The 25,225-nt window shown below is 40.2% G+C and overlaps 1 protein-coding gene across 6 annotated transcripts in view; it reads left to right on the forward strand.

Moving 5' to 3' along the window:
• Positions 1-25,225, forward strand: part of PRDM15 (PR/SET domain 15) — a 43,958-nt gene that overhangs the window by 10,813 nt on the left and 7,920 nt on the right. For 2 of the 6 annotated variants that reach the window (XM_054084698.1, XM_054084706.1), the window contains exons 4-22: positions 2,584-2,737; positions 3,535-3,787; positions 4,968-5,090; positions 7,656-7,754; positions 9,692-9,916; positions 10,587-10,722; positions 11,824-12,005; positions 12,656-12,750; positions 13,657-13,744; positions 15,129-15,296; positions 16,563-16,657; positions 17,773-17,904; positions 19,310-19,444; positions 21,330-21,493; positions 21,939-22,018; positions 22,654-22,773; positions 23,487-23,618; positions 24,119-24,202; positions 24,399-24,574. In XM_054084698.1, the coding sequence (XP_053940673.1) occupies positions 2,584-2,737; positions 3,535-3,787; positions 4,968-5,090; positions 7,656-7,754; positions 9,692-9,916; positions 10,587-10,722; positions 11,824-12,005; positions 12,656-12,750; positions 13,657-13,744; positions 15,129-15,296; positions 16,563-16,657; positions 17,773-17,904; positions 19,310-19,444; positions 21,330-21,493; positions 21,939-22,018; positions 22,654-22,773; positions 23,487-23,618; positions 24,119-24,202; positions 24,399-24,574 (2,641 nt within the window). Of the gene's footprint in view, positions 1-2,583; positions 2,738-3,534; positions 3,788-4,967; positions 5,091-7,655; positions 7,755-9,691; positions 9,917-10,586; positions 10,723-11,823; positions 12,006-12,655; positions 12,751-13,656; positions 13,745-15,128; positions 15,297-16,562; positions 16,658-17,772; positions 17,905-19,309; positions 19,445-21,329; positions 21,494-21,938; positions 22,019-22,653; positions 22,774-23,486; positions 23,619-24,118; positions 24,203-24,398; positions 24,575-25,225 lie in introns of those variants that run through there. The other 4 variants (XM_054084717.1, XM_054084736.1, XM_054084727.1 and 1 more) reach the window with 4 other exon arrangements.

The following is a 25,225-nucleotide window of genomic DNA, read 5'->3' on the forward strand; positions in this document are numbered from 1 at the left end:
TCTTACTGCACTGCCCAATTTTGTGTCTCTAGCACATACAAAGCAGGTTCAATGACAAGTTAAACTAATTTTTCTTATCTTTTTGTTTTGGTTTTTTTTTTGCCTTGAAATTTAATACAATTATTTATTTATGTGATGGAGAATTACCATACTGTCCAGAGGTTCCAACTATGAATGTTCACTAATATGGTGCATGCACTAGTTTTCAGCTTTTCTTTGACATGCAGATGCCAAGAATTCTCTAGTGGAAGTATGGGCAGCTGGATAGTGGATTTGAAAGCAGAGTTTAAAAATGGTTGTGTTAAAGTAAAAATCTATTTATTTTCCTGTAGAGTTTACTGATGAAAGCAGATAAGATAAGAAAGGGAAAGAGAAATATGATTGCAGCCTTTATTTTACAGCAGTAGCTGAAAGAATGAGTTATCTGAGGTTGAGGGCAAGTGAAACCATAAACCGAATGTTAATCTCTTAAAAACCTGTCCAGCTGCTTAACTATATTATCATTGTTTCTTCTGTCTCGCTGAAATGGACGCTTTATGGTTATAAAAGAAGTATTAAGAAACATCTCATGAACTTGCATATTCTGTTACTCAAGCCAAAAGCATTTTTTCAATTAATTTGCTTATTGCTGTGATTGCAGTCTTTTTGTATTTCTCTTCATCTAGACGGGAAAGCGGTGTCAACTTCTATAGAGTAGTCAGTAGCCTGTCTGATTATTTTTAGCTTTTCAACTGTTAGCACAGGCGTGAAAAAACTAGGTTGCATTTTGTGTCTGTAAAACCAGTATGGTGGTTCCAGTCACGTGATATTTTTGGAAGAACTTCTCTGTGCATAATATGTAGTGACAATATTTACAACATATAGTTCTTCTCAGAAGCTTGTTTGGTAAAAAGGAGGGACTGGAAGCACAGAAGGACTTGTAATCAGTGTATCAATGTTTGTGATAAGGGAGCTAGAAGACAGATGGGAAACTTCCAGGGTTTTCATCTTAAGGGCTATGATCTGCATAGGCATTTAAGGTGTTAATTTGGGAAGGAATAGAAGTTATTTTTTAAAATAAGCATGATTGTAACCAAAAATCTGTAGGATAATTCATTTTGGAAGAGATCTCAGGATGTTCCAGTCAGAACTAACATCCAGGCTAAACCGCTTGTTTTTCATTTTTATGCCTATTTCTGCTCTTGTCATGAGCCCCTGGGAAGAGCCTGACACCTCCATCTCAGCGATGTTTCTGTAGGTGTGCATAATCGGCTATTTGGGCCCCCACAGCCGTCTCTTCCCGAGTCTGGTCAAGCTCTGCTTCCCAGGCTCTCCTCACAGAGTGACTGCTTTTGACCCTCCTGGTGGTCCTTCTCCAGACCTCACTCCAGTTTGTCAGTGTTTTTCCCGTATTGGGAGCCCAGAACAGGAGGCAATAGATAGGTTCTAGCAAGTGCACGCCATGGGAGACAAACATTTGCCTCTCTCTGTTGACATATTGGCTGCTGTTCATACCATCCAGGATGCATTTGGCCACTTTTGCTGCTGTGACATGCCATAACCTCATATCCTGCTCACTACCCACTTCTATTCCCAGGGTCTTTCTTCCTGGTGATGGTGCTGGCTGGGATTCTTCCTTCCCAGGTGCAGGACTTGGCATTTGTCCTTGGAATTTCATATGGTTCATCTTGGCATATCTCTCCAGGCTGTTCAGGTCCCTCTGGATAGTAATCCTGCCCTCAGACATGTGGAATGTGTCCTTCAGTTAGGGTGATTTGCAAACTGGATGAGAGTGCACTCCATGCCCCAGCAAGGTCATTTACAAAGATGTTAAACAGTACAGGTCCCAGCAGAGACCTCTGCGGTGCCCTAGTTACTGTGGCTTCCACGTAAAGAACCACTGATTATGACCCTCTAAGTCTGACCACCCAACAAGTTGTTTGCAACAAGTACCCATCCGTACCATAACATCACAACTTGGATACAGAGGAAGTGTTGAAAGCCTTACTAACGTCAAGGGAAATGATATCCACTGCTCTTCTTTCGTACACAGGCCTGGTCATTTTATACTGGAAGGCAAACACTTTGTCAGGCATCAGTTGCCCTTAATCAAACCATAGTGTTTCCAGTCGCCTTCTCATGTGCCCATAAATGCATCTCAGAAGGTCTTGTTCCATGATTTTTCCAGGGACTGAAGTTAGGCCGACCAACCTCTAGTTCCTTGTATCATCCTTTTGGTGTTTTTTTGAAGATGGGTGTAACATTTGTCTTTCTTGAGTTATCAGGGACCTCCCCTGCTGTCAGTCATCTTTCTAAGACATTAGAGAGTAGTTTCATTATAGTATTGGACTGCTCTGGCAGTGCTCACAGCTGCAGCCTGTCAGGTCCCTGTATGGGGACTGAGCTCTCTCAAATAATTCCTGGTTTAACTGCCCCTCTTCCAGTGTTGGTTGTTATTCTCCTCTGTTTATTTATAAATCCTCATAGAAGTTAGGGTATTTTGCTGTCACTGGAGAAATAGATGTTGACTTCTTTTTTCCGTGGGTGCCTGCAGTGTTGTCCCATGTGCAACTTCTTTTTCTCAATTCTCTCTTCAATTTTCAGATCTTCTCTGCCTTCTAATTTGGAGATAAGACAATTGGAAGATGGGACTGAAGGAGTGTTTGCTCTGACTCAGCTAGTGAAACGTACCCAGTTTGGCCCATTTGAATCCAAGAGAGTTGCCAAGCTGGAAAAAGAATCAGTTTTTCCTTTGAAGGTAAGATATGGCACACTAAAAGCAATAACAAGGAGTCAGTTTTAGCCATGATGAGTTTGTGCTATCTAACACAATCAAAAAAAAAAATGTGTTTAGGGGGTTATTTGGGACACCTTTTAGACGTGCCCTATAGCAGACTAGCTAAACAACCATTCTCTGAGCAAAGTACAGAATAACCACACTAGAGGCTCATTCTCTGTGTTTGAAGTCAGTATCTTTGTAGGAAATGAGGCTAGGATACAGTCAGCAAAACTGCTTGTCTTTCACCTTCTACATGTGATGATAAAAGAGGGACAGTGACTAAAGCAGTTAATTTCCTTTCTTTTAATGAGTCTCTTCAATTTGATTGTATTTGCTTAATGAGGGACATATGCATTAAGTTTATGGAACATGCAGAAAAAACATTTTTTTGTCTTGCGTTTGTTTTATTCTTCTCTTGACAAGTTTTAGTAGGAATAATGCTACAGTAAAATTTGAATTCAGTCTTAGTTTTCAGTAATAACTAACTAAGTAAAGATTTAGAAAGGTGACTTGGGCTGATGTACGTGTTTCACAGTGTAGCAAGAATTCTCAGAACAGAAGTTCAGTTTGTTCCCATCCTGCCCCTGGTAGTCTGTCTCAGACTTACTCATTTGAAAATGTAACTGATACGTGAAATATGCCTGATACAAATGTCGAGGCTTGCTTTGCCTCTGATGTGCTTTGAATGGAAGCCATTGCTAAAGCAGAAAATAGAAGTTCTCTTTAATTTTGTATTTTTTTTTAAAGTTTTGTTATCTGCATGTTTCACTTGGTAGGTATTCCAGAAGGATGGTCCTCTGGTGTATTTTGACACCTCAAATGAAGATGATTGCAACTGGATGATGATGGTGCGACCAGCCACTGAATATGAGCATCAAAACTTAACTGCCCTACAACACGACAATGATATTTACTTCACCACCTCCCGGGACATCCCACCAGGAACTGAGCTGCGAGTGTGGTATGCAGCTTTTTACGCCAAAAAAATGGAAAAGCCAGTGCTGAAGCAGGTCACTAGTGTTGCCAATGGTATGTGTGGGGGCCTTTTTTTCCTTCCTAAGGGCCCAGTCCTGATAGGGACTTATAGTCCCCTACGGTTGTAGTTGACAGTGCTGCTTATCAAATAGACTCTGCCCTTGGGTTTGTTAGCCTTTAGAGTCAGAACATGATTGTCCTACGAGAAGAAAGCATGGATTCCTCACCATGATATATCTGAGTTTTTGAAAACGGATGGCCTAGTTGATGATTCAGCCTCTTCAGAGTGAACAAACTGGATAAATAGTTCTTAACTAAAGAACTGGTGATTGCATCAAAAACATTTCTGGGTAGAAGAGCAAAGGAACCAGGTGTCAGTGTAAGTCTCAACATATATGCAGATTTGGTAAAGAAGCCGTTCTTTTTCAATTATAGTGAAAATGGATTGTTTTTGCTCAGAACTGTTATACCGTTCTGGAAAGTTACTTTTGTCTTACACAGCCTTACATGGAACCCACTAGTGTAAGACAAGCTCAAGAATGAACGGCCATTCACATGATTGCTTGTGCTTTGGCAAAGAAAGGCAGTGGATTTTTTAAAATCTGAATTAGAATTACTGGTAGTCTTTTGTTCCTCTGCCCCTTTGTTTTCTTCTACTTTTGCATTTCTAATGCTAAAAGGCATGATCCTTTAGCATTGCAAGGGCATTTTCTTTCTTCTCTTGAGTTGGGAGTACTCCCTGAGTAGTGTTACTGCTACGCTGAGTATAGTTTGGGGAGATAAATGGCTTGGAGAGAGGCCGTTGCCATCGTCATGCTTTATGGCTGATCTTGATAGTGAGCGCATTCTTAAATGCTACGGCTGAATCCGTGTGTTTAACAGGTTTTTGAATTCTCAGATGTTTCCAGTTGGTTTTATCTAAGAGTTTTCATCTTTTTCCTCTTTAGTTTAACCTGTTCATTTATTTTTATGTATGTATGGGTATTTAGAAATACAGCTTAGGTGCTTCCCAGTTTCTCTGTTCAGTGCTTTCTCTATGCCCTCCAGAATATGAAAGGCACATTGTGTGAGATTTGAGCATGAGACTGTCCTGGTTAGGATTTTACATGAGAATGTATTTTGCAGGCCTGCTTTGAGGCAAAACTTTCTGACTATGCTTACTGTCCTCAGCACAAAGCAAGAGAATCAAAGGGTCTGGAGAGTAAAGAAAAGTAACTGTTTTTCCTCTTCACAGATATGTGCTTGGTAGTGACAGAGTCTGATAAAGAAGGGAATAAAGTCTCTTCAAAACCTTCATCTGCTGTGTTACCCCATAAGAAAACGAAGAAATCCAGCACACCAGCAGCTGATCCAGCAGGTATGCAAAATTATGGTATTTTTAAGGGACATAGAGAACAACTGTAGATCCAAAGAGCTGTTAGATGTACCACTTCTATGCAGATATTACAGTTATATAACTCTCAGCAAATATTAATTTAGGAAGGATTTGAAAGTCTGGATTTTTCTTTTTATTTTCATGTGCATGGTGGTTAATATACATATACGGGTTAAAAAGTGACAGAGGGGCCAAAAAGCCTTCAGGCAGATGATTTTCATGAAAACCACAACTGCTTCTGACTTTGGAGGTGGTTACTGTTGGGGTAGGGGCAATTCCAAAGAAAATCCTCAGATTCTTTGTGCAAAGTGTAATAGTTCAAATGATCAGATTCTAGAAGAAAACATGAAACTGTGAGTGAAGGGAAGAACAGTGCTGTTTGGAAGTGACAAGAACATTGGCCATCCCCAAATTACAATAATACCAGAACCATATTAGAGTTCTTGCTGTTCCAGATTACAGGAATTCAAATGTAAATAAACTTATAAGCAATACAGATACTCCCGGCAAAGAACATATGGCTCAGGGAATAACTAGTTGTGTCATAGGAGTTTGGTCCCCAAGGTCAATTATAAAGCAGTCACCTCCCACTCCCAGTAATCTCTGATAAGTGGAACAATGAAATGAAGAACTCAAAACAAATTGCAATATCTAAAAGTAAACTAGGTGTATGTAGTGCAGAGATCAAGATCAAAGGAAAACCATTCTGATTTGTTCTTTGAAAAGATTACTTGGCTAAAATTTGCTTACTAATCCTAGAAGTAGCCAGGAGAAGAGGAGGAGGGTTATTGCAGATGTGTACAGAGCATTTCCTCAGAAAATCCGGATACCGTCACAGCTTAAATGTGGAATTGACTGGGAGTTAGTTATCTTTCAGTCTGGCATCATTGATTATTCCGAGGGAATGGTGGGGGGAAGCTATGAAGCATTTGAACAGCTTCTCCTGCATCCTTCATCCTACTGTGTGAAAGTCCACCTTCAATAGAAACTTAAATGCTGCCATTTATAGTTTGGGAACCCTGAAGTGTTCCCACTGATGTAGTGCTTTGGTGTTACCAAACCAAAATGTGCCCCTCTTGATTCTGACTGCCTGAGTGGTACAAAGCAGTTGCCAACTGACAGACCTGTGCTTCCAAGTAAACTGGGTTGCCTTGCGGCCACCCTAGAAGCTTGAAGAAGTGGGAATCTGAACAGGACCTGACTTTTCCTGGCAAACTAGTGCACAACTAGGGTTTCTAGGCTTTCTGCTTGAGGCAGCTAAGAAGCAAGGGAAGTGCAGAATCAGGGACAGTTTTCCAAGGCAGGCTTCAGTTTTGCAGACAGTGCTTTTCCAAGTTTTACTAGCCTGAAGCTTCATGAGCCAGATACAGTAGCTTACCAATTTTTTTTTTTTAAGTTAAGCAGAATCTTTGGGTTTAGGTTTGCTTGTTTTGCCTTCCTGGACAGAGCTCTCAGAATTTCTTTATGTAGCCTGAGAAGAAGGAATTTCTGTGGCTGAAATGCCTAGTAATTTTTTATTTATTTACTACAGCGTGGACAAGATCAAACCTCTGTAGTGCAGAACGTTAAGCATAACTAGTAGCAAGGAACAAACTCTGCTTCAGAGAATCTTTGGTTTGGGTTTAAGAGCCAACAGTGAAAAGAAAGTAAGTTTATTATCCTATTACGGATGGGGTCATCAAGCAGAGAGACATGACATAACTTGCTAATGATCATACAGGAAATCTGTGGCAGAAACTGAGGCACAGTTTGAATCTCCTGTGCTGCCATTCATTTAACCTAATTTCAGTGTCACCTTCCTCTTCTGGAAGAGTCCTGTAGACTGTGAAATATTTATCGTTGTGTGTACCAAAAAAGTCTGTGAATCACTCCAGATTTGTCAGGTCCTCTTGACAAGTTCAGACTTTCCATCCAAGGATTTAAAGGCAATGAATTGCGAACAGAGTAACTGGTTTTGAATTTTCTTTTTTTTCTTTTTTTTTCATTCCAGTTCCATTTTCCCCTCTAATTTCTTCTTTATTTTATCTGGCACATTTCCTAAAACTACTATGTTAATTAAAACATTAATATGGTGATATCATAGAGCATCTAATTAAAAATAGGTTTTAATTGTCCTCACCCTTACTTCTATTAATCCAAATGTCCTTACACTGAAATGCTCTTCACAGGGAGCAAGGAGGGTTCTGAATTGGTCCTCATCTGACCCAGAAGAGGACTGGTACCCACAGTTTTAAAGATGCTAAAATTTTTTTATATCATGCCTTTGATAATCACAGTTCTTTAGAAAGTGGTAAGGGGACCCTCAAGACTTCACAAAAGCACTCCTGTCATCATTTAGTTTTTGTTCTGACATCTCCTATGTTCTGATGTTTGAAATGTTCATATTTGGAAGATCCTAAAGTGGTCCCAGCAGCCCCTGTGGGCCTCTTATTGCCTAAATCATAACTTGTGATACTCAGGGAGTTACTGCAAGATAAACAAAGCTACAGAGATTTAGCAGCTTCTCATTTTCAAAGCTTTTCGGTATTTCTTCTTATTGTGATTTAGTGAATGCTCCAGAAGGCAGTGGAGCTGCAGAAGCAGAGTCCAGCCAGTGGACATGTAAAGTGTGTTCATCTGTCTTCCAGGAGCCTCAGCTGCTGACAGGTAAGAAGTGCTAGAAATTGATGAAAAAGTACCGAGAAGCATTAGGAAAATTCTGCTCTTCTAGAGCAGGTCACTGTGAAGCCGTGCCCCATCCATGATGCAGTAAGATAAAGATGTTAATTTTTGCTTTACTTTGAAGAAAAGGGTAGTGGGAAAGGTAAAACAGTGATGCTTTGAATATGGCAGTCTATGGGCAAACAACTGCAATGTTGAATCTAGAAGAAACAGAACTGTTGTCTAGAAGGTAACATGTTAATGTTAGGTATATCAAGGATGGGGAACTGCATGAGCAGTGTATAAGGTCACTGATGCCAGCTTAGTGATATCATCTGTCTGGTATTTATGGCACAGATTTAATAAATGTAATGAAATACATCTTTTTTTCTGCATTTCATTTGTAGCTATTTTATGCAGTTTTCAAAAGAACTTAACATTTAAGAGCTCTGACCATTTGATGAACCATTTCTGAAAAGGGGATTTGCGCTGCTAAATAACTTGGACGTTTTGAAAAATGTAACCATTTCCAGGAGCACAGTCTTTTTAGGGTGATATCTAACTAATTAGGGTGATACCTTTTTAGAATGACTCTGGATGGGGGAAAGGCTGTGGATGTAGTCTTCTTGGACTTCAGTGAAGCCTTTGACACAGTTTCTCACAGCATTCTGCTTCAGAAACTGTCAGCCTCTGGCCTGGACAGCCGCACACTCTCCTGGGTTGAAAACTGGTTGGATGGCCGGGCCCAAAGAGTGGTGGTAAATGGAGTTAACTCCAGCTGGAGGCCAGTTACAAGTGGGGTTCCTCAGGGCTCGGTACTGGGTCCAGCCCTGTTCAGTGTGTTTATCAATGACCTGGATGAAGGCATTGAGTGCACCCTTAGCAAGTTTGCAGATGACACTAAGCTGGGTGGAAGTGTGGATCTCCTGGAGCATAGGGAGGCTCTGCAAAGGGATCTGAACAGGCTGGACTGCTGGGCTGAGACCAATGGTATGAGGTTTAACAAGGCCAAATGCCAGGTCCTGCACTTGGGGCATAACAACCCTATGCAGTGCTACAGACTGGGAGAAGTCTGGCTGGAAAGCTGCCTAGAGGAGAAGGACCTGGGGGTGTTGGTTGACAGCCGACTGAACATGAGCCAGCAGTGTGCCCAGGTGGCCAAGAAGGCCAATGGCATCTTGGCTTGTATCAGAAATGGCGTGACCAGCAGGTCCAGGGAGGTTATTCTCCCTCTGTACTCGGCACTGTGAGACCGCGCCTTGAGTACTGTGTTCAGTTCTGGGCCCCTCACCACAAGAAGGATGTTGAGGCTCTGGAACGTGTCCAGAGAAGAGCAGCAAAGCTGGTGAGGGGACTGGAGAACAAGTCTTATGAGGAGCGGCTGAGAGAGCTGGGGTTGTTTAGCCTGGAGAAGAGGAGGCTGAGGGGAGACCTTATTGCTCTCTACAACTACCTGAAAGGAGGTTGTGGAGAGGAGGGAGCTGGCCTCTTCTCCCAAGTGACAGGGGACAGGACAAGGGAGAATGGCCTCAAGCTCCACCAGGGGAGGTTCAGGCTTGACATCGGGAAAGAATTTTTCATGAAAAGGGTCATTGGGCACTGGAACAGGCTGCCCAGGGAGGTAGTTGAGTCACCTTCCCTGGAGGTGTTTAAGGGACGGGTGCACAAGGTGCTGAGGGGCATGGTTTAAGGGAGCGTTAGGAATGGTTGGACTCGATGACCCAGTAGGTCCCTTCCAACCTAGTGATTCTGTGATTCTAACAAATCTCTTAAAAAAAAAATCAGTCCCTGTGAGTAATCATTTCAATGTTTGATAGCCTCTATGCTCTTGTTTAGGAAGGTGACTGCTTTTGAAGTCATTTGAGGTGAATCTCTGCGAAGTATTGAGTATTTCATGACAGTTTCTGTCCTACTTACTCTCTTGTTCTTTCTTATCCACCTAGAGCACTTGCTGACTCACCTGGAACAAGCTAAAGGTGCCCCCCAAGCCAGCCAAAATGAGGCTGTTGCAGAGAAAGCAGCAGAGGCTCCTCCTGAGGATCAGACAGTGATTTGTGAATCAGCCAGTGCCAGTACAGAGTCAAGGAGGAAGGCCAGGCGGGGAAGAAAGCCCAAAACAGCAAAAGCAGAAATACCTCTAGTCGTTGTTGAAGAGGAAGATTCTGCAGGTAAGACAAAACTTAAGAAAATGCTAAGCACATATCCTCTCCTCTGCATGTATTCAGGCCTTCTCAGAAAGGCCTAGAAAGTAGCACAGAAACAAGATGTAGGGTTTTGGTTACATCACTGAAGCAGAAAATTTAAACATTTTTTTATTTATCTGTGAAGTTCTTGTCTATGCTAAATGTTGCAGGATCCACACTAAGGTTACCTGCATTGTCTTGTGACAGTCCTAGTAACAGAGAGGCCCAGAGAAACACAGGATAGGGGTTATGAGACCTGCCTACCTTTCCGCAAGAAGCAGCAGGAGAGAAAGCATCCTCCCTTTCAAGAAGAGATACCTGCTTCTCTCTACCTTAAGGCTTATTTTTGAAAGGGTGTTTTCCAGGGCCTTGCCTTCCTTTGTGGGAAGGTCTAGTAGGAAATTTCATAATGCATAGTATAGGTTGGAAAGATAAGAAATTACACCTCCGTAAGAGATGTCAGGTACATCTTGCTTGTCATTCAGTAGCCACTTTCTCTCACTTGCAAGTGCTACTTATGTCTTAGCAATCTGTTATTTGTTGTGGTCACGTAGTACGTTCAGTGCCACATCTCATTATAGAAGCAAATTCCTGCATTTCGGGTTTTGTTTCTGGCTGAACGCATTAACACTGTATTTTTATGACGTGTTTGCAGCGGAACAAGTAGTTGACGTTGTAACTGAGGTCCCACCAGAAGGAGTAGCCCTGCCTTCAGCTGCAGAAGAGAGGATTATGGAACTGGTTTTAGGAAAGATGCCTAGCACCACAAATAGCGTCGGTTCAGTGACAAAGTAAGTGTTCTGGGGTGTAGAATTTCCTCTTAGGCTTAATTAAGATTATGTAGCATGTAACAGTGCTGCTCAACTTCTGGGCTCACGGATGCTCTCTTTTATTAGTGTAAAATTGTGTGATGATGCTGCTGCTCCTACAAGAGCTGACTTTGAGTGCAACAAAGATGGCTTGTGCACTGGAGGATGGTGCACAGATGGTGAGACATTGGTGGTAGAATTTTGGAGCATAAATAATGAGAGTTTAATTTTCCATCATGTTACTGCTTTTATTCGGCGTGATTCCAAAAGCCTTCTGCAGCTGCAAGGTGAAATATGACTCCTATTGAACATTGGTGATAAAGTAGGCAAAAAGATTTTTGCTCAAGAATTATGCTAACCACTGTTATTCAGTCTTGTTTGTCTTCTTAACTCATGAATGACTTCATGTTGATTTGCGCCTGTGATACTTCAGATCTGGAGCAGTGGACGGGTAAAAATTCCTTGTAATGGAACCTCAGGGAGACTCTTAAATATAATTTGATTAATTTAGATCCTTTTATGTCTTTTAGTCATGGTAAAATTGGCTTTTAAAATAATTTTTTGTATAAAAGCACTTAATGTTTCAAAAATTAGCAAGCAGTGCTAAATATTGAAGTTCTTAGCAGACACAGAGCCATCAAGAATGCGTTGCAGTGGATGGTTGTGCTGGGAAATAGAACAGTACTGCTCCTTGGTGTCCTGCTGCCCTTTTATTGCGTATGCCTTTTGCTTGTGAACTGCCAAGCTTTCTAAGCTGAAATAGTGCTAATGTTTTCAGAGGATAAGCAGAACAGATCCTTCATGTTCCTCTGAGGGGCCTGCAAAGAGAGTCTCTGAGGCTGGTGGCTGCTGCTTTTTCCCTTGTTTATGCTGGGTGAAGATACTTTAGAGTGAGCCAGGCTTGGACATCTGCTGCTTCCTGGGGGTGGCCAGCAGGGCACCTGGGCAATGAGGAAGCTCCAGGCCCCCTTCACCTGCCAGAAGCTGAGCCTAACACTCCTCTAGCTTTTGCCAGCTGGTGGGACTCTTTCTTTGCAACCTGTGGGATACCTTTCAGTCCCTGCCTTTCTTTCTCTAATCCAGTAGGTTTGCTCATCACCAAAACACCATGTCCCTCAAAAGAAGTTTAATTCTCTCCAGTAGACATGGTATACGGCGGAAGCTGATAAAACAGCTTGGGGAGCACAAGAGAGTCTACCAATGCAGTATCTGCAGTAAGATCTTCCAGAACAGCAGCAACCTCAGCAGGCACATCCGTTCTCATGGTGGGTTTGATTTTGCCTCAATTGCATGTTGATTTTTTTCTCTCGGTGGTTCCACCTTTGAGTAAAAGAGCTAGACTGTTCTTAGATACTGGGATACATGTTTTTAATAGAACTCTTTTTTTTAATAAAAACCTCCTCTCTCTATGTAACTCTTATCAGTTTTGCACATAAAAGCATGAGAAGATAGTTGAAAGTTGAAATTAGAGCACATAAAATTTGAGTTTAGGTACATATTTTAAACAAGGGCGAGGATGTGATGTTTTTTCCAAAACTGTTCTTCCTTTTAAATATATGCATGTATTCTGCCCCTCACCTTCACAGGTATGTGGATAACATTGATGTGTAAATGTCAGCTGAGTGCTTTTTAGCTTGTGATCTGAAGCTTCAGGGATCCATGACCTACTTCTAAGGATTCCGTGAAAAAATAATCGGTGAAAAAGAGTGGGGGAACCAAACAAAGTTGGTGTCAATATTGTTAGAAAAGGTTAAAATCCACTATTTGGATCTCCTGAATTACTGAAGCTTCTCAGCACTAGCCTGTTTGTTTGCAGCTGCTTGTGCTTTGGTTTCCTCTGTCTTGTCTGGAGTTGATTATTATTGTTCACTGACTACTCTCTCTTTTTTATATATATCTTTATTGATCCCCTCAGGTGACAAACTGTTTAAATGTGAGGAATGCGCAAAGCTGTTCAGCCGTAAAGAGAGCTTGAAGCAGCATGTTTCATACAAGCACAGCAGGAACGAAGTGAGTGGAAATGACTAGCGGTCTCTTTCTGAAGTTAGGTGAAAATGTACAGTGAGATTCCAGGTGCTGGTTGTGGAGCTTGGGTCAGTTATATTTGAGTGAATATCTGCGTGAATAAGTGAGGCGACTGATAGGGAGAGGTTACATCTTTTGTTCGAACGGTTGATGACTTTGCAAAGTGTGGGCATGCTGTTGAGCATACAAATCCTTTCTTGTGTCTGGATTTCCTATAGAAAGTTGTTGTCAGGCATCAGTTAGAGCAAAACAAGCTGGAGTTAGCTGGACCTGTGTGACCTAGAGGTGAGATCTGACTTCAGGTTATCGTACTAAATAGGATTGTTCCAGTCTTGTTTGCTTGTCCTGTTTCGTTTATCCCCAACCGTAGTGTCATTTAATGTGTGAACTCTCTGGGTAAAGGCTGTGTCATTAAGGGCTGTGCACACATGTGTAGATGTGCAGTGATGATAGTAGCAGCACCATGCCTGTTGATTGGGGCCTTTCAGTGCTGCTGTCATATAAATATTAAACATGCTTGTAGTGGGGCCTTATCAGCGAATATTTGCATATCTGCTTGATCCTAAGCTCTCAGATTGCTGGCATCTCTTCTGGAGCTGGGAAGTGAATCAGATTATATCCTACTTCTCAAAAATTCTGTCTCTGTTGGGCTGGAAGACTCTTACATGTACACAGGTGCACTGTCTACTTTTTTTTTATATACATCTCAGCTGTAGGAATGTGGCAGGATGATATAGCGTCAGAATTTTTCATCAATGTGTGTTTAAATATCTTGTTGAACAAAGATAATTGGGAAAAGGCAGAAAGCAGAAAAAGTAGTTGAGATTTAGAATTTCTCTGTCAGATGTGACTTGGCTTTTCCCTACTCAAACACTTGTTTGTGATCCTTAGGTTGACAATGAGTACAGATACAAGTGCACCACATGTGAAAAGGCTTTTCGGATAGAGAGTGCGTTGGAATTCCACAACTGCAGGACAGGTGAGAATGGCTAACCATTCCACTTCCTCTGGCATCTCTACTCCATTTTGGGGGGGATATCCACAAGTCCATCTCAGCATAGAACGTGCAGAAGAGGAATAAGAATTTAGTTTTTTGTCATCATCACAACAAGCAGCCTGCCCCGCATCCCTCCAAAAATAAAAGTATAACCAGTAATCTGTAGATTACACTTATGCATTGCTTTTTTTACTATCTCCTGCTCACCTCTCTAATATCCACAATATTTCATTTATATATTCACAGATACCCTCTCACCATCTCCCTTTAATTTTCTTTCCTGAAACTATGTTTTATCTCATTTCTCTGAAACAGAGGAACTGGAAAGAGGGCTAGTATTGTCAATAATTCGTAGTTCTATGGTATTACGGCTTTCTCTTGATTTCTCATGCTTTCTTTATAATTGCAATAGTCTCTCTAGATGTTGGCTTTTTTTTTAATATCACTAGAACCTGCCCTTTTCTCCCTTTTCTTACCTTGTGGTTACTCGTATTATTTATAGTGAGTGATCTAATGCTTAGAAAATGACATCCTGGTTACTTGTATGGATCCACGATAACTGTCAGTCCAGAATCACCTGGGTAATTATGCCTTGCAGCACCATTCAAAGTAGGTCTTCTAATTTCCTTTCAGAGGTTACAGCTTGTCTAAGAACTCAGCCTTACAAAGAATGGAAAGTAATGCCAAATAACCTTAGTATTCTGTTTTTTCAAGGGCAGCAGCTCATTTTCTTTCAGAGTTGACCAAAACAAGCAGCAGGTTTTGCTCTGTTCTTCAAGGGATCAAACTGTTACTTTGTTGTGATTGTCACAGCACTGGCAGATTCCATCTCTGGGACCATACTTTCATGTTCCAGTAAAAATTTCAACTACTGAATACAAAACAAATATACCATCATATGACATTAAGCCTGTGGGATATTTTTGAGATTTTATGCTTTCTTGTGGAATATTCTGTACTGTCTGGTATTAGGAACCAGTGCTGGCAGAAGTATTCTGGTGCTTAGACACAGGTATTTGTGTGATGCTGTGTTGCTGTATGTCTAGTGGTTTTATCAACATTAAAGGCTTGAATCAACTGTAACGGACTCCATTCCAAACATAAATTATGCTAGCCTGCAATGGAAATAGCCCATGTAAGGAAATTACAATGCTAGATCCCATCTTCAAGTTAGCATCATAAATATTTATTGGCTTTGAAAAAAATTTTAAAGAAAAACACATGTTTTTGCCTTTCCTTCCTCACTCTGTATAATGAAGGATTATATGTTAAAATTCAGGTCTAATAAAAGAACTACCTGTCTCACAAACATACAAAACCTGTTTTCCTCTCTAAAGAACTGCATGGTTTCTTTTGCTTACTGTAGATGACAAGACATTCCAGTGTGAGATGTGTTTCAGATTCTTTTCCACAAACAGTAATCTTTCAAAACACAAGAAAAAGCATGGGGATAAGAAGTTTGCATGTGAAATCTGCAATAAGATGTTCTACCGAAAGGATGTCATGCTAGACCATCAAAGACGACACCTGGAAGGTAAGTATACTGCAGATCAACCTAATTATTACTCTTGAAACAGCGGTAGAGGTGGGCAGGTTAAGGAAATGATTGCACAGTGGATTATTCTGAATGGTGGCAGCTGTCATTTTTATTTTGTCATTTACCTGATCTGGAGTGACAGGTTTCAGCAAAATGTGGCATTTATTAAAAATAATATTAACGGATCTTGGAGGGAAGTTGTCTAATTCTATAAAAAAAAACTAGAAAGAAGGTGCACCTACCTTTCTTTTCAGCTTCATGTGATTGGATCCAGAGTTACTAACAGTCCTGAAAATTGCTTGGCTTATTATGCAGTAGTTTAGATTAGGTGATTTTAATTATATCTTTTTTCTTTCTTTGAATACTATTCTTTTTCTTAAAAAAAAAAAGTGTGGTAACTTGAAAGTATTAAGGCAGAGAATTAACTTCCAATGTACAACTGAAAGTAGCTTCTGTGTAAATATTCTCTAAACAGAATGCTGTGTGACGTTATCTTTCAAAATCTTGAGAATATGTGAAAATGCTAGTATAAGAGTTTATTGTTCAAAATCTCAAATATCTAAGGATTTTATAGATACTCAAAGATTCTGGAAAAAACTTGTCTTATGTTAGATTGCCAAAATATGTATTAAAAAGCCTCTAGCAAGCTGGATGATAAAAACGAAGGTGATTTTAAAAAAGCAGCCAGATTATGTAGTATGTGCTTTGGGCGTAGCTGACTGTCTCTTGTGATTCAGACCTTTGTGTCATGAACTAGAGGACAGCTAGACTACAAGGGGTTGAATGGCAATGGCGAGGTGTCTCAGATTTAGCTGTCACAGAACAGCAGCATCCCTCTTCCCTCCTGAAAGTAGTGGAGAAAGAGGTCCAAAATCCTCATTGAGCATTAAAGATGAAGCTAGGTGTCTCCCTCTCTCCATAGAGCCTGTGAGGGGGAAATTTGGGGCCAAATATCTGATTGATGTGCCAAGGCCTATTAAATCCACCTGTTTCCAGCTGTTGACAATAAATGTCTGTTTTCAGACAACTTAAAATTGGTATAGTAACCAATAAGCCATAATACATCACTTTGACAGACTGCGTTTGTATTCTTAAGATACCGTTTTAATTTAGAAATTGTCCTTTTGTTAGCAAATAAATTATGGAGGTTGTTCCCAGTGTCACTCCTTTGCAGTGTTCACCTGAAAGGGCACGCAGATTGGAGTGGAAAACCATGGTTTATTTTTATTGTTTTGTTTTTTTGATGGGGACTGTTCTGTTAAGGGGTGAGGCGTGTGAAAAGAGAAGACTTTGAGCACAGCACGGAAAACATGGTTCGCTACAAGAAGGAGCCTTCGGGATGCCCCGTGTGTGGGAAGGTAGGCGTCTTTGCCAGCATGTGTCATGTGAAGCTCCATTGTAGCTCCAAGGATACTCCAGGACCTCAGTCCAGAGCCTCCAACCGAATTACTGTGGCATAACAGGTTACCACCTGTATATTAAACCACAATAGCAGCCTACTGGAATATCTGTGAATAGGCACACAGCCTGCCAAAAGGGTGAGGTGAATCACTTGCGCTGAGGTATGTGCCCAGTCAGCTTCCCTCACAACTCAGACAGGCGAGCGGTCAGTTACCAGCAAGCCCTGTCGCCCAGCCGACGCATTACTTTTTAAACTGCCTCAGCTCCATTATATATCCAAGCCCGTTGTGGCCATTGATGGTGGGAGCTGTTAAGACAAAGGTAAGAACAAAACTGAAGTTCAGACTAGACTTTTTGCAGGACGCATAGCACAGTATAAAGTGTAACATGGCCACTGTTTCAGTCTGTGAAATCTCATGGCTAATGTTATTTGGAGTGAAATTTTTCTGCCTGGGTGTAAACAACTGGAGTTGACTGTGTGCATTGGGAATCATTTTCTGTTAGAAATCAAAGTGGTTTCATGGTGTAGTCATGGCACTGTTGGATCTGGGTGTTTAACACTCATGATCTGAAGTTACTGTTATCACAGGTATGAAGACTGTGAGTTTAGTGACTTTATAAACATTTAATGAATCATGATGCAAAGTGTACTCAGACAACTCTTAAGTTGGTGTGTAAACCTTTGGTTTTATGCTTTGGATATGTTCCATATAGCTGAAGGTAGATTTTGTGGATTTGCCTTTTATAGTTAGATGTAACATTCAGGATTCAAAAGGCACTGTAAAAATATTTCTATATCTGCTCCATGTAATTCTGCTGTAGCTTTTTTTGGAAGTCCAGCTCTAATGAACAGCCAATTTCAGTCAGTTCTTTGGAACTGTATAGATGTATTTTGCTGTGCCAGCAGTTTCAAAGGTAGCCTGTTGGCTGGGTAACAGGAGCTTCTAAATGTTTCTGAGCGGAGTGAATAAAACAGGACAGTAAATACGTTCTGTGCTCTCCGTTGGGTAAATTGCAAAGAATTGTAGCTTTGCTGGACATAATACAAGCCTCCCTTTTTCTTTTCTTTTAGGTATTTTCATGTAGGAGCAATATGAACAAACACCTTTTAACACATGGAGACAAGAAATACACATGTGAAATCTGTGGACGTAAATTTTTCAGAGTGGATGTGTTGAGAGATCATATTCATGTCCATTTTAAGGTATTGTGTTAATAACTTATTAGAAAAGGCATGTTACTTTGCAGTCGTTAATAAACATAACAAACATAGAATCATAGAACGGTTTGGGTTGGAAAGGACCATAAAGATCACCCAGTTCGAACCTCCCTGCCATAGCCAGGGGCATCTTACACTAGATCAAGTTGCTCAAAGCCTCATCCAACTTGGCCTTGAACATCTCCAGCCATGAGGCATCCACGACTTCTATGGACAACCTGTTCCAGTGTCGCATCACCCTCACAGTAAAAAGTTTCTTCCTAATGTCTAATCTGAATTTGCCCTCTTTCAGCTTAAACCCGTTACCCCTTGTCCTATCGCTATACTCCCTGATAAAGAGCCACTCTCAAGTTTTCTTGTAGGCCCCCTTTAAGTACTGGAAAGCTGCTGTAAGGTCTCCCCGGAGCCTTCTCTTCTCCAGGCTAAACAAGCCCAATTCTCTGAGCCTGTCCTCGTATGGGTGGTGCTCCAGCCCTCTGATCATCAATCATATTTATCAACAATACTTTGAGACTTAGAGCCACATATTCATACTGGTGATACAACAGTGAATATATTCCCTGTGCAGAAATGTTTCTAGAGCAGCCTAACATGGGTTGTGCTCTGGTTTACCCATGGCTGTGTGTTTCTACAGCTGGATTGCTACAGCAATATTTGAAGTTATTTCAGCTACTGCTGCAGAACAGTGTTCTGAACATCATGGAAATACCACCCCTGGGTGAATCACAGAGGTTGCTCAATTTAAAGCAGGGAGAATAACTTAACAGGAGGGCTGCAGACAGATGTGTTGTTCCAGCAGTACTTTGGTTGGGCTGAGGGGTTACTGTCATGTCCTCTCTGCACAAAAGGAGACTTGAACTAGAAAACTAATGGTTCCTGCCCGTTCCATGACAGGCATTGTGATTCTCTTGTATATGCCAGCATAACTGCCTGAGTGTTGAGTTTCTCACCTGGCTTTATCCAAATATTCCAAATCAACCAAAAGACCCCTTTTAATAGTGCTTAATGAGACACCGATTATTGTGACATATCTAAGTTAACACTGGATTGTAAAGAATTGAATTGAAAGGAATTTAATTGCTCAGTGTTGCTCATAAAAATGCTTATATGGATGTAATACTGTACCAGTTGAGACTGTGTTTACATTATACACTAAAAATTGAGTGTTATCTGTTTAGATAAACAGTTTTTCCTAGTTTAGTCAAGGACAGAGGAACTTTGGTTAGCTGGATTGGATGAAGCCGGAGGAATTTTTAAATAATGTTACAGCAATTGTAAATTTAAGGCAGTCTGCATGACAACAAAAGCTGACTAGGTGTTACCTTTTGAAATAGAAGTTTAATCTGTTTAAACAAAAGAAAACTAGAATATTCTTTCCCACCCTACACAGGACATAGCGCTAATGGATGATCACCAGAGGGAAGAGTTCATTGGTAAAATTGGAATCTCATCAGAGGAAAATGATGACAATTCTGATGAAAGTGCTGATTCTGAGCCTCACAAGTATAGCTGCAAAAGGTGCCAGGTAGCTTTAAATACTTCCAAATTAATTTGTTTGGGGATGGTGGAGGGAGTGGAGGTGTCTATAAATCACTCTGAATTTTAAATATCATTAGGGATTTACAAAGAGAAGATCAGCCCACAGGCCTGTGCTCTTCTGCAGTGCTTGTTATCTCTAATCTCTGAAGTGATGCTGTTCCATAGACTTTAGGGGAAGTTCTGTAAGGGGAATGCTAATGCTTAAAAGGAGAAACACATACCTATGGCTTACCTGTGTGCAATAAAGGAGCATTTAACAACTTACACTGCCTTTTAATTATGTGCAAATTAAAACTGTTTTAGTATTCTTAATGGTATGGTCCACAAATTGATTAATTCTGATGAGATCAGATGATCTTCTAGTGGATATCCAGTTTGGGGGATTAATACTGCTGCTTATGTTCAGTGTGGTGCTTATTTTTGACCTACTACATTACTAACAGAGTGGCATTAGAAGTACTACTGGAATGTACTTTACTCAGTTGTCAGCTGAAAAAGGAAGACTTTTTAAACCTCTTACTGCATTGCTTTTACCATTTTGTAAAGAAGTAATGGGTAAGAATGGGTCCTTCAGCCCCATTTATGGGCTTGCCCATACTGGGCAAGCATGCTCTGCTGGGGCAAGTAGGATGCAAAAGCAAACACTGAGAACAGCAGAACTGGCCAAATTGACAGAGGGACAAAGGAATTTTGGTATTAAGCCACTGAGTTGGCCTCTGGAAATCAGAGCCTATTTTGCAGTCTACATTTAATGTGGTGAAAGTGCTTAGCTTATGTTAATTTTAAAGACATGAAGATAATCATGCCTCAGTTTTGTGTTCTTATCTGTGAACTGGTTTTAAGCTTATGTCAGTAAGCATAAGAAGATGTGGTATCACAGCAGTTAATTACATGCTTGCTTTCGATATGGTAATTTTAATGTCTGACATTTAATGGGTACATGAACTATATGAAATTATATGTTTCCAAATGAGGGCAATCATGCTATTCAAATTAGAAAGCTCTTTTTGGAAGCTGTTTTTTTTAGCACTTTTGCAGGTGTTTGTGAAGTAAACAGTTCTTTAAGGCAGCAGCTGTGGAAAATTAGTGTTACCTATGATGAGATGAGGAGGCTCTTTTTGGCTGAAAATATCTATTTATACATTCCTAAGGGAGCACCATAAAAATGAGTTTAAGTGAAATATCTCTTCTGAGCTTTTAAGAATTGCTAGCTTTATTTTTTTTTTCTCATCCCAAAGTACACCTTCACCAAGCTGTGCAGTGCTGTCAGAAATACTCTGACTACTTCCAAAACTGGACCAAAAAATGATGTCACTATAGCACTTTGCCCTAATACATTTGAGCGTATATGCATATGCAGCGTTACTTAGCCCAGGGAGCTAAGCTGTAGAGCTCCTGTCTGTCGTAGTTGTGTAGCACCTCCAGGAGCTGAGCGGGAATCGCTGCCCTGCAATGCCTAGACATATCAGCTCTGACACCAAAGCTTACTGTGCAGGCTAGCGCTTACTATTCCCCTAGAGCCCAAAAAGCATTTTCTCCATCCGTGGTGACCTTGCTTTGACAGCTAGTGGAGGTTAGACATGGGTCGCTTCAAAGCTGTTCTCAATGTGCAAATAATTGGAATAATTTGTGCAGTGTGAGAAGCAGAGATACCATCTCAAGCTGGTTTTCCAAATGAGTTAAACTGATGTCCTGTAGCAAAGTGTTCGTAATGGCCAAAGAGGTTCAGCCCTAAATACAGCATTTTTCATTCAGTGATACACAGATGATGTCTACTAGCTCTAACTTTAGATCCTGGTAATGTGTGATAAGATCATTGCTGTTCCCGAGGTCTTTTTTCCCCTTTCATTCACTATTGGTTCATTCCACAGCTGACTTTCGGCAGAGGGAAGGAGTACCTGAAGCACATAATGGATGTACACAAGGAGAAGGGCTATGGCTGTAGCATTTGTAATCGACGCTTTGCCTTGAAGGCAACTTACCATGCACACATGGTCATTCACCGGGAGAACCTGCCTGATCCTAACGTGCAGAAGTAAGATAATGTGTTGGTCTGATAAGAGCAGCTACTTTTTGGAAGTTACAGTGGCTCTGCCACCTGATACTTGTAGAGTATTGGGCAGTATTAAGATATCTGAAACTATATAAGTGGGTTTTAAAAGCTTGAAATATGTATCGTTAAGGATTCATTTCACACGGATTAGTCAACAGCCTCTCCATTTGGGCTTTGTAAAGTATAAATATTATTTTGGTAAGTATTTTCTTAAAATCATGATTTAAGGATATCACAATGCCAGACTGCTCCAGGCTTGCAGTGGACTTGCCAGTTTCTTAAGGCTTACTTTAAAAATGCATTTGTGTTTCAAGGAACTCTTGCAGTAATTAGTATTACCAAATGGAATACAGTTACTGACAGAGATGCCTGAAAACCATCTCTGTCTCATGAAAAGAATGTCAGCTTTTGGTCTCTTTGGTTTCAGATACATCCATCCATGTGAAATCTGTGGAAGGATTTTTAACAGTATAGGAAATCTGGAAAGACATAAGCTTATACATACAGGTAAAAATGTATTTCCTTATTATTGTCAATATTAAAAAGAAATTTCTGTTGCCAGTGCCTGCCTTATTTTTGTCAGGAGGAAATGAGCTATGGGTTTTTACTGTAAGTTACAATAAATGTTATATTTATGCTTTTAGAGTAGATTGGTTTTCTAAAGCAAGTAGTAGTAATGAAGATATTTGGTCTAGGCACACAATCCAGATTCCTAGTTAATATCATGCAGGATTCACCTGCTAAAAATCCTAATTCTGAGTTGTGTTCTTCCCCAAATACTTATCCATGCCACCTTCTCACCATTACACAGGCTGAAAACTGCTACTGCAAAATCATTTTTAACAGCTCATTATTATTTCATGCTACTCAGTATTTTACTACCTCAGACTTTGTCTTTTTTTTTCAGCTATCACGTAAGAAAGCCAGCTTTTCTCTCTCTCTCTCTCTCTCTCTCTCTCTCTCTCTTCCCCCCCTCTCTCTCCAAAGTTTTCTAATTTAGTTTGGGCTACAATATGCATGAAAGATGTGGTTGACAACTCAGGTGGACTGTTGCCCTCACCAGTTTAGTCAGTTTTTAGGAGATGCACATTTTTCATTAACATTTTTTTTTGTTTGTGTTGTCTTTTAAATTTATTTTTAAGGTGTAAAAAGTCATGCTTGTGAGCAATGTGGCAAATCATTTGCTAGAAAAGACATGTTAAAAGAACATATGCGAGTCCATGATAATATCCGAGAATACTTGTGTGCAGAATGTGGCAAAGGTATGTCTAATGCCTCATTTTCCATTAACTGTGATACTGAATAGCAGGTGAATATCTGAATTAAAACTACTTCCATTCTTAGAATATTGGGAAGGTCCTCCAAGTGCTGTAAATCCTGCATTATTAGAAGATAGAAACTGTATTAATCAGGAGCCGCATGGATACATACTATCCTTAATTTTATACAATTTAGTTTCGTAGTCTGTAAAACAAAACTGATTTTAATAAACTTTGCTTCTGCCAGATTGAGGAGTGCTTCCAATGCATTTCCAGCACAAAAGTAAATACAAGTTAATTTTTTCATTCTAGGCTGTTTGCAGGCTTAAGAAATAGAGTAATTTCTCTCTGTAAGAAGCCTTAAGAGTCACAGTTGCTTTAGCTTTTTGAATTGTTTGTGTTACAGCTTGAACAAATCTGAATTGGTATTTTAGTGGACGGCAGTAAGACTGACATCTCTAATAGTGTTTTGTCTTTCCTTGTCTCTGCTGTTTTGCTTCTTCCTCAGTGGTTACTCAGATGTTTCCCAGAGCTTTTGCCTGGAGTTAAAATAGTAATAATAATGTACATTTCTACCTAAATAATTAATATGCAGTTATGGACACGCAGCAAATATAATCTTAGAGCTCTTGGCTAAGAGCTCGTGGTCGTCCTGAGATCTCTTCTTAAGGTGAGAGCAAAAGACTAACTGTTGTGCTGTACCTTTTGTCTCACAGGAATGAAGACAAAACATGCACTTCGTCACCACATGAAACTTCACAAAGGGATTAAAGAATATGAATGCAAGGAATGTCACCGAAAATTTGCACAGAAAGTCAACATGCTGAAGCATTACAAAAGACACACGGGTGAGGACTCTAAAGATGTACAAAAGTTGCACTGGATCAGTTAAATGATTCTGGAGAGAATTCTTATCTAGAACAGTCAGAATGTGAGGAATGTTAATTTTAAAATATACATATTCTGTTTTTTAAAAAGTGAGAATTTGTTTTCTCCTTAGCAAAGATCAGCTGTTACACAGTTAAGATAAATAGTTTGGTTGGTTTCATGTTTTGCTATTTTAAGAGAGGTGGGTTTGGTCTGGGGAAGTTCTAGAGTGTCAGTTTTCGTTTAAGTTAGTTTTTAGGTTCTCGTTTCCCAAACTAGAATTTGACTTTGCACATCTATTCCTCTTGGATTAATTTTGTGCCAGATATAGTGGCATGTCTTAGATAAAAAGAGCTGATAAAGGCTTCTTCTGCTTATTTTGCTGTGATGTATTTTTTATTTTTCAGTAATATTAGACTCAGAATTGTCCCAGATACCTTAGGCTTTTTTCACTCTGATGCTAAATGTATTTTTCATGCAGGAATCAAAGATTTCATGTGTGAGCTCTGTGGCAAAACATTTAGTGAGCGAAATACAATGGAGACTCATAAGTTGATCCATACAGGTAAATCCTCTAAAAAACAGTTCCCAAAGACAGTAGCTTAATTTTGTTCCTAGGCTTGCTTTAGACTTGCCAATCTTGAACTAATGCTACACGTCACGTTACCAGTATAAAATTGTTCCTCTTGTTGAGATGCTGACAATATGATACTCATTCTTGGGGGCTCTCGCTAACAGTGTTTCCTTCCATCTGCTGCCAGTAGGAAAACAGTGGACGTGTTCAGTCTGTGATAAGAAGTATGTCACTGATTACATGCTGCAGAAGCACATCCAGCTCACTCATGATAAGGTAGAAGCCCAGAGCTGTCAGCTGTGTGGGACAAAGGTTTCTACCAGAGCATCCATGAGTCGACATATGAGGCGTAAACATCCAGAGGTGAGCTAGTTTGGTAGATAGATTGTGGGGTGGTTCATTATGTTGTATTTAAATAGTAGACATATCTGATAGCCAGTCCCCAAAGATTAAGTTCTTGATTATTTAAATCCCTTTTTTTTTTTGCTGCCTCAACTTAAAGGTTTTTTTTTTCATGTTTTGTCATAATCCATTAGGAAATATAACTTATGATTCTTTTTCCCCGTTGTGTTCCCTCTGTTCAGAAGTGATCTAAAATCAGTGGTGAACAGATGTAATGGCAGCATCTGCTGATCATACAATATTAGTATTAAAGGTGAATACTGGCTACAGAGTATCTGGATTAGGGGGATGTTTTGGCTGGCCCCAGTGGGGTCTTTTCCGTGTTCTGAATTTCTCAACAGCTACTGTGTTTCTCCTCTGCATTTCTGTTTAGGTTGACTAAGCCTTGTCCATTCCCTTTGAGGATTTTCTTTTTACTACCTATTTATCATTAGTATTACTTTGCCTCAAACTATCCTTGGTTTTTATCATCATGACTAGGAATGAAATCAACAAAAAGCTTTGTTTATTCTTTTTTTTTTTATTTTATTAAAAGTGCAGCTAAATGTCTACAATCCAGAGGGCAATTTGTCTCTGTTCTTTGATAAGCTGAGATGTATGATACAGCTGAAA

The sequence above is a fragment of the Cuculus canorus genome, chromosome 1 (genome assembly GCF_017976375.1).
Source record: "Cuculus canorus isolate bCucCan1 chromosome 1, bCucCan1.pri, whole genome shotgun sequence".
In the NCBI taxonomy this organism is placed as follows: domain Eukaryota; kingdom Metazoa; phylum Chordata; class Aves; order Cuculiformes; family Cuculidae; genus Cuculus; species Cuculus canorus.